At 53.2% G+C, this 13,059-nt stretch overlaps 1 protein-coding gene across 1 annotated transcript in view; it reads left to right on the top strand.

The window, feature by feature from the left end:
- IGSF21 (immunoglobin superfamily member 21) overlaps nt 1-12,726 on the top strand; it is a 137,875-nt gene extending 125,149 nt beyond the window's left edge. The window contains exons 6-10 of the mRNA XM_024749982.1: nt 1,300-1,774; nt 10,811-10,896; nt 11,308-11,500; nt 11,918-11,956; nt 12,653-12,726. Of these exons, the coding sequence (XP_024605750.1) occupies nt 1,300-1,774; nt 10,811-10,896; nt 11,308-11,500; nt 11,918-11,956; nt 12,653-12,726 (867 nt within the window). The remainder of the gene's footprint in view (nt 1-1,299; nt 1,775-10,810; nt 10,897-11,307; nt 11,501-11,917; nt 11,957-12,652) is intronic.
- Nucleotides 12,727-13,059: the final 333 nt, after the last annotated feature.

The following is a 13,059-nucleotide window of genomic DNA, read 5'->3' as shown; positions in this document are numbered from 1 at the left end:
AGAGCCAGCAACTGGCGAGGGAAGAGCGTGGTCCCGAGATTTCCCTTTGGAGCCCGTAAAGACACCTGCCCTCTCGAAAATGAGACAAGCTCGTCTTCTTCCCCAAAGAGAGACTCCTTTTCTGCAGGGCACAGAGGAAGTCTCCTCACCGCCCCGGGGCTGCAGGAAGACCCCCTCCTCCCCGAGCTGGCCATCTCCTGCCATTTAAGACACAGCAGTACAATATTCAAATATATATATGAAAAAAAAAATATATATATATATATGCGCCTGAAAGGTCCTCATCTCCCCACATGCCGGGCACCTTACGTTTGCCTGGGATATCAAAACTTGAAAGAATTCTTTGACATAAATTACAAACCTGCTTTTGAAGCACTTTTCAAAAAGAAAGAAAGAAAGAAAGAAAAACCCCAAAGCAGGCTATTATGTGCATAAGAGATTCTTCGTTGGAGCTGTAAACTCTGACAGACTCTGAGCACCCCACGTTTCATTCGCCCCCCCCACCTGGTCCTCCCCCGCGTCCTCCGGCTCCCTTTCCCCACTGGCACCAGCGTCCCCAGAGCTGCTTCCTGTCCTCCTCTCACCCTGTCTCCCATCGATTTATTTAAAAAAAAATACACCCAATCCCCACAGGCCCCTGGCATATGTACCAAAATAAAAAGACAGCAAATTAAATGAAATGCCGCCTCTCAAAACTCCAATTCTCTGTTGGCGGAGGAAGTGAGAATATGCGGCCTATTGCCTCATTCCGCACCGAGCGCCTTCCCACACGCACACCTGTTTCCTGTCTTCCTCTCCAAAACCTCCAGGATGTGCGCACACACACACAGATCCTTTCCTTCTCCTTCTGACATCTCACTTAATCTCTGGCGCTCTTCCACCTTCGCTCTCACCCACCTGCTCTCCCCAGGTGGGCACGGCCCACACCCTTGGAGCCCAGGGGGGCTGCCAGGGCCGTGTCCAGGGTGCTTTTTCCACGCACTGTTTCTAAGCGTCCAACAGCCTCATGAAGTAAGTGTTCTTATTCCCTTCATGAAGTAGGTGTTCTCAGTAAGGAAACTGAGGCTCAAAGAGGCTCACCGGCTCAGCCTCTGCCACCAGAGCCTGCGTGTCCCCATTGAACCGAGCTGACTCAGAGCGCTTGGGGTGCTGGAGGGAGAGAGCGGTCCATCCAGAAGGCTACTAGGAGGAGGAGGCTCCTGAAGGATTGGACTCCTGTGGCCAGTTCCTCCGAGAGCCCGCTGGGAGGTCCATGTCATTGGGGCAAAATCTTTTCCCACACCCTCCTTGCAATTTCAGGTTTATTTCAAACGAGATGGGGAACCCATCGACGCAGTGCCCCTGTCAGAGCCGCCGGCTGCTAGCTCTGGCCCCCTCCAGGACAGCAGGCCCTTCCGCAGCCTGCTGCACCGTGACCTGGACGACACCAAGATGCAGAGGTCACTGTCCCTGCTGGACGCTGACAGCCGGGGCGGGCATTCCTACACAGAGCGCCCCTCCCGCAGCCTGACCCTGGATCCCAGCATCCCCCTCCAGCCAACCACCGAGAACATCCCCGAGACGGTGGTGAGCCGCGAGTTCCCCCGCTGGGTCCATAGCTCTGAGCCTGTCTACTTCCTGAGCCACAGCCATACGCCGGGCAGTGATGGCACCGTGGAGGTGCGCGCCCTGCTCACCTGGACGCTCAACCCGCAGATCGACAACGAAGCCCTCTTCAGCTGTGAGGTCACGCACCCGGCACTGTCGATGCCCATGCAGGCAGAGGTCACGCTGGGTGAGGCTCGATGGAAGCCACTCTGCAGGGCCCCTGCAGAGATGGGCGGTGGGGAGCCTTGGAATAGGGTGGGCTGCCGGCCACCACGGAGAAGGGAAGTTGGAGCGAGCCGGGGTCGGGGTTAGGCACGGAGGTCAGAGTCAGGCTATTTGGGAGGTTTGCTGAGCTGTGTTGGAGGACATAGGAAATTACAGGGAGGTCTGGGGAGTTTGGTCCAGCAGGATCAAAGATATGGAAGTCACGGTAGTTTTGCTAGATCAGTGTTAGAAACATGGGAGGTTTTCAAGATTGAAGATGGAACAGGACACTCCCAGGGAAGTTTGCTGGGTGAGTGAAGAAGACACAGGAGTTGGGACTCATAAGGGAGAGTTGCCGAGTCAGGTCAGGAAACGTCCAGGGAAGGATGGGAACATAGGAGGTGACGAAGGGGTTTTCTCGATTGAAATAAGAGACCCATGAGTGCAGGGACAGTTACTCGGTAAAGATCACGAGTGTGGCGGGTCGGAAGCTTGTCGGATTAGGGTCAGGAATACTGAAGGTAGTTTTGCCAGCTTGGGGTAGGGAACGTATAGGACGCGGGAGGATACCGCTCTCGCTTACACTTTTAAGTACAATGGAAACCCTGTCATCTGCAGGGATGTGGAACGTGGGCGCAACCAGGAAACTGGATACCCAGGGATAGCTCAGCCTGAGAATCCAATCCCCACCTGGGGCCTGCTTCCTCTTCCCACAGAGCACCAACTCTGTATGTCCCCAGAGCAGATCCTTGTTTCCCCTTGTACATCTCCTCCCAGCTGAGTAAAGGCAGGGAGACGGGACATGTGGAACCTTCTCTACTAGAGATATGAGGCTCTCAGAGCCAGGATTTGTATTGACTGGGGTGGGGTGGGGCAGGGGGCTGGGCACACTGACCCAGTACTGGCCCTCTTTGCCCACAACCCTCTGGACCTTGGTTTTCGGTACCCAGCAGCTGAAACCACAGCCCAGGATGCCAGGGCTTGTCCCCTGCATCTCCTGCAGTGGTGAAGAGCTGCATGGAAACATCTACAGCCCCTAACCGAGGCCCCTCATGACTGAAGACAGATAGCAATGACTGACGAGGGTTGAGACCCCAGCCTGTGCCTGGGGGTCCAAAGGCCGTCTCTGTTTTTAGCGAGTCCACCAGAAAACCCAGCACCAACTCTGCACCAAACACCAAGAAAAGGATTTCATGTACGTATAACACGTACTCTGTGCCAGGAACATATGCAAAGATTCTCTCATTCACTCCTCACAGTCAGATTACCGTGCAGTCCCATTTTACAGGTGAGCAAAACTGAGGCTCAGTTTGGTGGGGTCCCTTTCTCTGAGCCGCCAACTTATAAGTAGCAGAGTTGGGATTTCCAGCCAGGTCTGTTGGTGCCTTCTCCAATTCCCCTATGCCAACCACTGAACTTACCAGCCCCAGGACTGGGCACCCTTGCTGGCTATGGGGTTAGTTGTCTGAAGTCTGATTAAAATGGCCCTTTGGTTCCCACAGGCCACTTGCCCACACAGAAAATAATAATAAGGGCTAACATTTACTGAACACCTACTATATACCATGGACCATTGCTTTTCCCATATGAACTCAATTAGTAACCCAGTTACCCAACTGGTAATCCTCATGGTCACTCAGTGAGGTCAGCGTTATTAGTATCCCATATCACAGACAAGGCAGCTGAGGCGCAGGGAGGTTAAGTAAGTTGCCCAAGGTAAGTGGGGGAGGGTTCAAAGGCAGGCAGTGTGGCCCCAGTGTCTTGCCCTTAGCCTCCACTCACTGTGCTGCTTCAGGGCATCTGTTGTCATGGTGCCTGCCCCCTGAGTACCATTTGCTCATCATGCCATAGAAACTTCACAAGCACCCCTTACAGCCAGGCCCTGTGCCAGGCGCTGGGATTATCCCCACGCAGAGCCTGCCCAGATCCCTCTCTCAGCCTTCCCACCTTGCCAGAACTCCCGCCCCAGTTTCTCTGGACCCTCCATCCTTCCCAGAGTTCCTTCTTGCATTTGAACCTCCCTGTCCCCAAGATACAGTCTGCTTCCAGGCTGGGAGGCAGAGCAGCCTCGACCCTTCAACGGGATGCCTTGCCCATGAAAGCCGCCCCCAGCCTCTCTTGCCCCAGGCTCGACTTCCCGTGGGAGGGCTCCCTGTCCCACCCCCACAGAGAATGAGAAAGACGAGACCAGACAAGGACTTCCGAGCAGCTGGAAAGGTGAGCTTGCAGTTCACATCTCCCAGTGATGGACGGGGTGCTGCCACTGGCTTGTTCCACCCCCTTCCCACCCCCTACCCCAAGCCATAGTAAAGCACTTGCCTGCCCCGTCCCAGATTCCAGATGGTTCCCTTGACCGGAGCCACCTTGGTGTGCACCCCCAACCTCCATCATCAGAGCAAGAGAAAGGCCCACTCACAGGCAGTGGGCATGACAGATATGTGTGTGCCCACGGGGGACACAGCAGCGCCACCCAGGCGAAGGGGCCAAATCGGGTGGGTGAGTGAAGAGACCCCCAGGCTGGCGTCCCGTCTTACCCCAGCTGCTGTCAGTTGGTGAGGTCTCAAGCCTCTTAGGTCCCTGAGCCTTGTTCTCTGACCTGTTGAGTGGGGGAGTAATAGTAACCTCATAAATGTTTGGAGCATGTGCTGGCAGCCAGGCTCTATGCAAGATGCTTTTCTCCAAGATCTCCTTGCAGTGACCCTATCAGGCAGCGGAGAGATGCCATCATTATCCCCATTTTATAAGTAAGGGAACCCAAGCTTAGAGCAACTCTCCTCAGGTCACCCAGCCAGGTCTGACCCCAGAGCCCATGCTCCTAACCGCTGAGCTCTACTGCCCATCCGGTGGGGCTGTGGTGAGGACCCATGGAGCCAGTGGGTGTAGCCGGTGGAGAGTGGTGTGAACCAGAGGGGTCCTGAGTGAGTGCTTGCCCTTCACACAGTCAAGGCACCCTGTACTCTGGCCATGGGGGTGAGACAGAGGGCTGCATGAGATGACCCCGGAGCACAGAATCCAGTCATCTGGTCAGGACTTTAAAAGTTAGGCCAACAAGGGTTGGGGCATGCCTCCCTGTGATGACCCTTTGCTTCTTCTGTTCCCGCTGCCAGGGATGCCCTTCCCAGCTCAGATGTCACTGCCCCTAAGAAGACAGATGCCTGGTGGTCCTAGAGCCCATCTCAGTAGATAGCAACTACATTCTTCCCATTGATCAAGCCAGAACCCTTGGAGTCACCCACTTTCCCCCTCTTTTCTCCTACCCAACAGCCAAGCCATCCTTAAGCCCTGGCAGCTCAACCTCAGAATATATCCCACATCTACCCTGTCTCATGGTTTCCTCTCCGACCACCCAATCTGAACACCAGCAGTTCACACTGGATTGTTACAGTAGCCCCAAAACTGGCCTTTCTGCTTCCACTTATGTGCATTTCTGTTCTCCACTCTGATTGATCTAAAATATAAATCCACATACACACCCACCCAAAACCCTCCAATGGTAGACAGATTGATAGATCAAAAAAAGAGCCCTAGACCCACATATAGTCAGTTGATTTTTGATAAAGGTCCCTAGGCTGTTCGATGGGAAAAGAGAATGCTTCTTAATACATGGCCCCGGAACTACTGGATACACTTAAGGAGGAAATGAACCTGACCTCTACCACACACACACACACACACACACACACACACACACAAGAATTAACCTGAGATGAATCACAGACCTCAATGTAAAACCCAGCATCATAAAACTTCTAGAGCAAAGCACAGGAATGTATCTTTGTGACATCGAGGTAGGCAAGGATTTCTTAAAGAGTCACGAAAAGCACTAAATGCAAATTTGAAAATTGGTGAATTGGACTTAATCAAAATCCAAATCTTCTGCTCCTAAGAAGATACCTTTAAGAAAGTGAAATGTGGCGAAACGGAAAAGCAAACTACAAACTGAGAGAAAATACTCTCAGTACAGATATATGATGAGGGATTTGTATCCAAAATATATAAGGAACTACTGCAGATCAATCATGATAACTCAGATTTTAAAGAGAGGATATACAAGTGGCCAATCAGCATATAAAGGATATACATCCTTGGGGAAATGAAGACTCAAACCTCAGTGAGATACCGTTTCGCAACCACTAAAATGCCTAACATGGGAAAGACGGACACCACCAAATGTTGGCAAGGTCGTAGAACAATAAGAACCCCCATACAGGGCTGGGAGTATGAAAGAGTGCTACTGCTCTGGAAAAGTAGTAGTTTCTTACAAAGATAAAAATACCCCTCCCTACTCTATGACCCAGCAATTTCACTCCTAAGTATCTACCCAAGAGAAATGAAAACATTCGTCCACAAAGACCTGAATGCTCACAGCATCTTTACACATAACAAGAACAAAAACACCTGTAAAAAACCCAAATGTCCGTAACTAGGAAAATGGATGAACAAAGCTGGGATATATTCACATAATGAACCACTTCTCACCAGCACAGTTGAATGAACGCCTAATACACCAACAACATGGACGAAGCTCAGAGACACTGTGCTGAGAGCAGTCAGGCAGAAGAGTACGAACTGCACGATTCCATTTATGTGAACTCCTAGAACATGGAGCACACCTCTGAGGATAGAAAGTGGAACAGTGTTTACCTGTGGAGGGTGGAAACTGACTGGAAGGAGGCATCAGGGGACCTTTGGAGGGATGGGAATGTTCTCGAATTTGGCTGGGATAGTGGTGACACAGATGTTCACATTTATGAAGATTTGTCAAATTGTGTTCTTAAGAACAGTGCATTTCCCTTATGTGAGTCTCCTCACAATTTAAAAATATATGAAAGTCAGAACAAAACAAAATAATCCTCTGGGCCGCCATCACATCTAAAATTACATTCCCACGGCGCTCACCTTTCACGCTCGTCTCTGTTACATCTGCTCCAGCCACAGGGTTCTCCTTACTCTTCCTTGAATATGCCCAGCTCAGACGCACCTCTGTGACTTGGCACTGTCCTTCCTTTCCGCCTAGATTAATCCGACCCCAGGTATCCTCACTCCCTCCTTCATCAGATCTCTGCTCAAATCTTCTACTCAGAGGCTCCTTCCCTGAACACCCTATTTCAGCCTCCTCCTCCTGGCCCCATCAATCCCTTACTTTGCTTTGCTTTCTGGCATTGCGTTTATCTCCACGTGCAAGTATATGACATACTTTCTTATTGCCTGGATCTTCCGCTAGAATTTAAGTTACACGTGGGCAGGGTCTTTACCTGCCTTGTTCACACGGTACAGGGCTCAGCACAGTCTGTAACATATGACTTAATAAACACTTCCCTAATAATCAATTACTTAACACTTTTCTGGGTTGTTGTGAAGATTAAACAAGGCGTGCATACGAAGTGCTTAGCTTAGTGACAGAGGAAGTACTCAGTAAATATAAGCTACTGTTGTTACTCATTATTGTATAGGCATAAAGAACTAGATGGTTCGAGTAGATGAGTGGATGGGTGTGTGAGTGGATTAGTAGGTTTACGGGTAGGTATATGGATGGAAAATGGATGGATGGATGTTATGGTGGAGGGATGAATAATATGATTGATAGAGTGATGGATGGATGGATAGAACAAATGCTTGGATGGAGGGATGAATAATATGATAGAGTGATGGATGGATGGATAGAATGAGTGCTTGGCTGGATGAGCGAATGGACACATGGATGCGTGAATGGATGAATAAGTGGGTGGATGAGTGGGTGAGTGGTTGTCTTAGTGAACACCTAGAATTCCTGTGGTGGGGCGCCTAGAGGAGCTTTCCGTGAGATTTCACAAGGCTCTCCTTGCAGCAAAATGCTAAGGAGAGTAAAGAGAGCAGTTATATAACCAGGGTTTTTTGTACGCCCCTGGACAGATGCACACCACTTCACATCTCACATTTCCATCTCATATCTCTCCCCCATTGTCGTTTTCAGAGCAACTCCTCAAATAGTAGGATAGCAGTCTATTCTCCCCACTTACAGGTGAGAAAATTGAGGCCCAACAAGTTGAATTGACTCATCCAAGTCACGTAACTGGAGAGTAGAAGACAGGCCTCAATCCTGGGTCTCCTGACTCCCACTCTTTCCATATGTCCAGGGGTTGAGAGGAGGGAAGTCCCAGGGGCTGAGAACCTTCTTCAGGTACCTTCAGTGATGTGTTCTAGGGGCAGGAGAGAGGGGCCAGGACTTGACCACCGTGAGCTGCTAGTGGGTGTCAGCGTGTGGTGGAAGCGTGCGGGTGACAGCAGCTGGCCCGGCTTCCAGAAGCATCTTGATGCAGCAGTGAGGGCAGGAGTCAGAGGGGCCACCTGCCACCAAGGCTCTTGCCAGTCGGCAGCTGCCAGGATCGAGCTTGGAAGAGTGAGGGCAAAGCAGACCCCTTGCCTACCCACCCTCTGCCTCTCGGGGTCAGCTCCACACAGGAGCCTCTGGACCTGGCAGCTCAGGGCAGCAGGGGAGGGGTCTGGCTGCCCACGTGGAAGAAGGCATCCAGCTTTCCCCCTCCTCCACCCCTGGGTTCCAAGCTTCGCTCTAAAGACCTGTGCAGCTTCAGGTCCCGCCCCTGCCACTTCCTTGCTGTGTGACCTCGGGCAAGCCAATGCCCTCCTGGGAGCCAGTTTTAGGGCCTGCAAAATGGGTTTCATGGCAACCTGCCTCATAAGCACCAAGATGGGTGAGACGGTCCTAGAATGAGGTCTAGCACATGTCAGGCACCTGATAAATGTGAGTTCCCTCCCCTTGGGGCCAGGAGGCCCAGGCGCGGCCCGAAGGGGGTGGGCGGGGTCTTTAGGAACCGAGGCAGTTAGGAATCTGACCCAGGAGAGGAAGTTGTCCGCCCTGGTTCTCCTGCTCACGCTTCTCCGGGACAGGGATGCCCTTCCACGCCCCCTGCTGGCTGCAGCAGGACAGTGCCATCCCAGCAGGACGAGAAGAGGAGACAGAATGACGCAGGGCCAGACCAGCCTATGCAGCGCTTCTCACCTGCAAAGGGACCTTGACAGCACTTGAACGTTCATTAAAAAGACGAGAAAGTTACTTGACTTCCCCAAGCCGTCATTGCCTTATGGGGACAATCTCGAGAGGTTGGAAGTGTAAATGAGGTCGTGCCTAAAGCACGTCACAGAGCGCAAGGCACTTAGGATGCTCTGGACAAATGTTAGCCCTTAAACCCACCATCTCCCGATATTCCTAACAGCCCAGTGTGCTGGGTGGGCAAGGGTTGCCTTGGCTGTTCCCACCCTGTGTTTGGGGAAAGCCAGGGGAAGTGACTGGTCCAGGGGCACACAGACTAGACACCTTTCTTACGTGGGTGGATGCAGCAGCAGAAGCTACCTGCACCTTCCCGCCATTCCCTCCCCTCTCACAGGCCTGGCTTTCCCTGCTGATGCCTCCCTCCGCCCCACACGGCCCTTCAGGTGTCTTGCTCGTGGTTTAATTAATAGTCCTTTGGTTTCATGAATGAAATTGGTTGGCAGTGCCTAGGAAATCACCCACATCTGCCAGCTGCTCTGACAGCTCTGAGTGGGAAGGAGAGGCTCGGGTAGCAGGTGGGGCAGATGAGGAGAACCCAGGCCAGCCCCAGGGCCTGGGGACAAAGCTTTTCTCCTGCTGCCACCCCTGGAAGATGTCCAAGGAGAGTGGCACAGAGCATGGCACTCTGATCAAAACCCTATCGCTTCCCCCTGCCCAGGAAGCTGTGGGGGTCTGGCCCAGTGCCCACCCCCATCACCCCTGACCTTCCACCTCAGCGCCATGTCCTGGCTGTTCCCTCCACCTGGAACCCTTTTCAGGAGCTTCATCTCAGCTGAAATGTCAGCTCGTTGGAAGAGACACTCAGACCATCACTCCCCACTTGTCCAATTCTCCACACAATGCCATGGCTCTCCAGTAGATTCTTATTCACGTACTTATTTGTGTGTCAAATGTCTCCCCAACTAAAGTGTAAGCTCTGTGTCGGCAGGCACGTGTCTCCATCACCACTGCGTCCCCAGCCCTGCCCCAAAGCCTGCCACACAGTTGGCTCAATGATTACTTGTTAAATGAATGAATGAGTGATGAATGGATCTGGCAGAAAGAAGCCTGGCGCAAAAGTCATGGGACAAGAGAAACTGGCTCTGTGGGTGACCTTGGATAAGCCTCTTCGTTACCCCTGGGCCTGTTTCCCAATCTGAAACCTGAGAGATTGGACTCAGTGATCCCAGTTGCTCTTCCATCCCCGATATGCTCTGGTTCATAGGAGGGCAGCACCCTTGGGCATCTTGTCTCCCAAGTTCAGAGAAGTTAAGGGGCTTGAAAGAAGTGACACAAGCAGGTGAGGAAGAGGGGCCGGAAGGGCACAAGCCAGGCCCAACGAGGGAGATGGTTCCCCCCATTTTGCCACCTTCCACTCACCTCCAACCCAGAGATTCCAGGAAAACCCCACGGGGCATATTAACCTGGTAGAAGGCTCTCTGGAGCAAGGGTAATGAGACCAGAAATTTCATCCCAGTTCTTCTTCACTGTGTGAACTTTGGCAAGTTACTTCCCCTCTCTGAGCCTCAGTTAACTCAGCTATACAACGGGGATGATAATGGCAGGAGCGCACCTCACAAGGGTTTAGCGTAGGTAGGAGTGTGGGTGTTTTGAGCAGTGCTGGGCGCTGGAGCAGGTTTCTCCCTGTTATAGCAGCTGAGTCGTCTCCCAGGTGGCACCTCCCTTGGGTGTCCCTGACTCCACTGTGCCCTGGGCTTCTCCGATCTGACCCCTTGTTACACCGGTTTGTGCTTGTCTTTTGACCCCACTGAGAGTGAACCCCACAAGGACAGGGAGTGTGCTCTGTACACCATTAAACCCCCGGGTCCCAGCCGGGGCTCGGGAAACGTGCATGAATGAATGCAGGCATGAATGAATGATCTGGATGGGGACCTTCTTTTCCGTTCCGCCAGCACCTCTTTTCTTTGCTTAGTCTCCTCTCCCCGCACACACACACACCTCTCTGACCTGGCCTTCCTCTCCCTGTAGTTGCCCCCAAAGGACCCCAAATCATGATGACGCCCAGCAGAGCCCGGGTCGGGGACACAGTGAGGATTCTGGTCCATGGATTTCAGGTCAGCCTCTCTCTGAGCATCTGCAAGGGTGGCGGGAGGTCATCAGGCACCAACGGGACACGAGCATCCCTGGCAGCATGCTCTGAGACCCTCCCCTCGACCTCCAGCACGGCCAGCTGGTCTCAGTCTCCTAATCTGTGTAACGGCAGAATTGGCTTCCACGAGGAATGGCATGGGGTGCACGCATGGATTTGCTCGCCCACCTACAACTTAGAGCAGACATGGCACATGGATCTTGGCATTCCTTCCAGCCCTAGAGTCCTTTCCTTCCTGGGGTCTGGGCAGCCAGTCCCAACCCATCCGATGAAAATGTGTTAATACCCACTCTGGCCAGGCCATGCCTCTGGCCCCTTCCTGCTCTGGCAGAATGGTTCCTCCTGTGACCCGACTCTCTCCTGCTCTGGCCAACAGAACGAAGTCTTCCCAGAGCCCATGTTCACGTGGACGCGGGTCGGGAGCCGCCTCCTGGATGGCAGCGCTGAGTTTGACGGGAAGGAGCTGGTGCTGGAGCGGGTTCCCGCTGAGCTCAATGGCTCCATGTACCGCTGCACGGCCCAGAACCCTCTGGGCTCCACCGACACACACACCCGGCTCATCGTGTTTGGTACGCTGTGCTCAACTAGAGGATCGGGAGGGCTACCCGGGGAGGCCCCCGGTTGGAGCTTTCCCAAGGAGGAGGGAGCAGTAGGGGCCCAAGTCCCATAAATTTGCCCTGAGAGGGTGCCCCACAGGGAAGCACTACAGTTCAGTGGTTAAAACCATAACAGCTTTGGAGCTAGAGAACCCTGGGTTCAAATCCCAGACCCACCACTTAGCAGCTGGGCAACGCTGGGCAAACTGTTTCCCCTCCCTCAGTTTTTCCATCTGTAGAATGGGGCTGATACCGCCCAGCCCCCAGAGGCCGTGTGGCTGCCCTGAGAGGGAGCACATGACACCACACAGCGGGTGCTGGATGAGGGGCTTCCTTCGCCAAGTTCCAATGCCATCCACGCTCTAGTTCTCTTTCTGTTCTTCCCAACAGAAAACCCAAATATCCCAAAAGGGACGGAGGACTCCAATGGTAAGTCTCCACTCTCAGAGCTTCTAGCTTAAAAGCTCTGGTCCCCCAAACGGCCCCTTTGTATGACCTTGCCCCTCCCTCATGCCGTAGGCACATAATTGACCTCTAGTCGGGCAGAGTCTGGGTCAAAGGTCAGGAGTGGGCACTAAAGCAATTAAGCATCCCTAAGCAGCTGGCAGGGAGTTCGAGGGACAAAGTCTTTCTCAGAGAGCTCGGCTGCCATGGTCCCAAGAAGATGTGTCTAGCGCTGACCGTGGGGTTGTGATCTGGGGCCCTTGACCACTTCATAGGATGGTGGGGCCCTTTATACTGCCCTCCCTCAGCTGCCCCCGAGCTGGGCACCACCCCATGGAACACAGACACTCCCCCCAGGCCTGCCAGCCCTCCTTTTCCCACAGTGAGCCAATCTCACAGTTCATGATGGAGGCCCCCACGCCTAGTCCCCACTGCAGTGTCCTGATGGCCACCGGGGAGCCTGACCTCCACCCAGCAGGCCTGGGACAGGGAAGAGGTCACACACAATCAGGTGGGACAGATAGCAGAGCTAGGACTTAAACCCAGCCCATCCTAACACTGAAGTCCAGACTCTTGGCCGGGGCCCTTCAAAGCTCTGTGGTCCCCAGGCTCCACACACACCTGTGCCCCCCAGAAAGCAAAGCGGGTGGGTCACAGGCCCTGACGCTGCTCCCTGCACAGGTTCCATGTCTGGCCCTGCTGGCATCCGGCTCACCTTGGTGCTCGCCCTGACAGTGGTCCTGGAGCTGACGTGAAGGCTCAGCCCTGCTCCCTCCATTACATCTGGCACTGACATCTCTGCAATTGGTTTTCATTTCTTTTCTAAACTACTTCCAGTCTTGTTCTTAGTCTCTTTCTGTCCATGTCTTGGCTTCTTTGGTCAGTTTAATTAAAACAGAACATTTTTCCCCACCTCGGTCTGTGGCTCTGTATTCTTCCTGGTCTATAGCAGCAACTGGGCACCTCCGGACATGCAACCTCGGGATGGGCACTGAGGGGGATGATGAAGGACATGGAGGGCATGCTCTTCCCTGGAGGAAGGGTGGAGGGGCATCTCCTTGTTTCACACAAATCCAGTTGTGGGAAGT

This window comes from Neophocaena asiaeorientalis, unplaced genomic scaffold (genome assembly GCF_003031525.2).
Source record: "Neophocaena asiaeorientalis asiaeorientalis breed wild unplaced genomic scaffold, Neophocaena_asiaeorientalis_V1.1 scaffold275, whole genome shotgun sequence".
Lineage (NCBI taxonomy): Eukaryota > Metazoa > Chordata > Mammalia > Artiodactyla > Phocoenidae > Neophocaena > Neophocaena asiaeorientalis.
The sequence above is the reverse complement of the archived record's forward strand: the minus strand, read 5'-3'. Positions and strand labels throughout refer to the sequence as shown.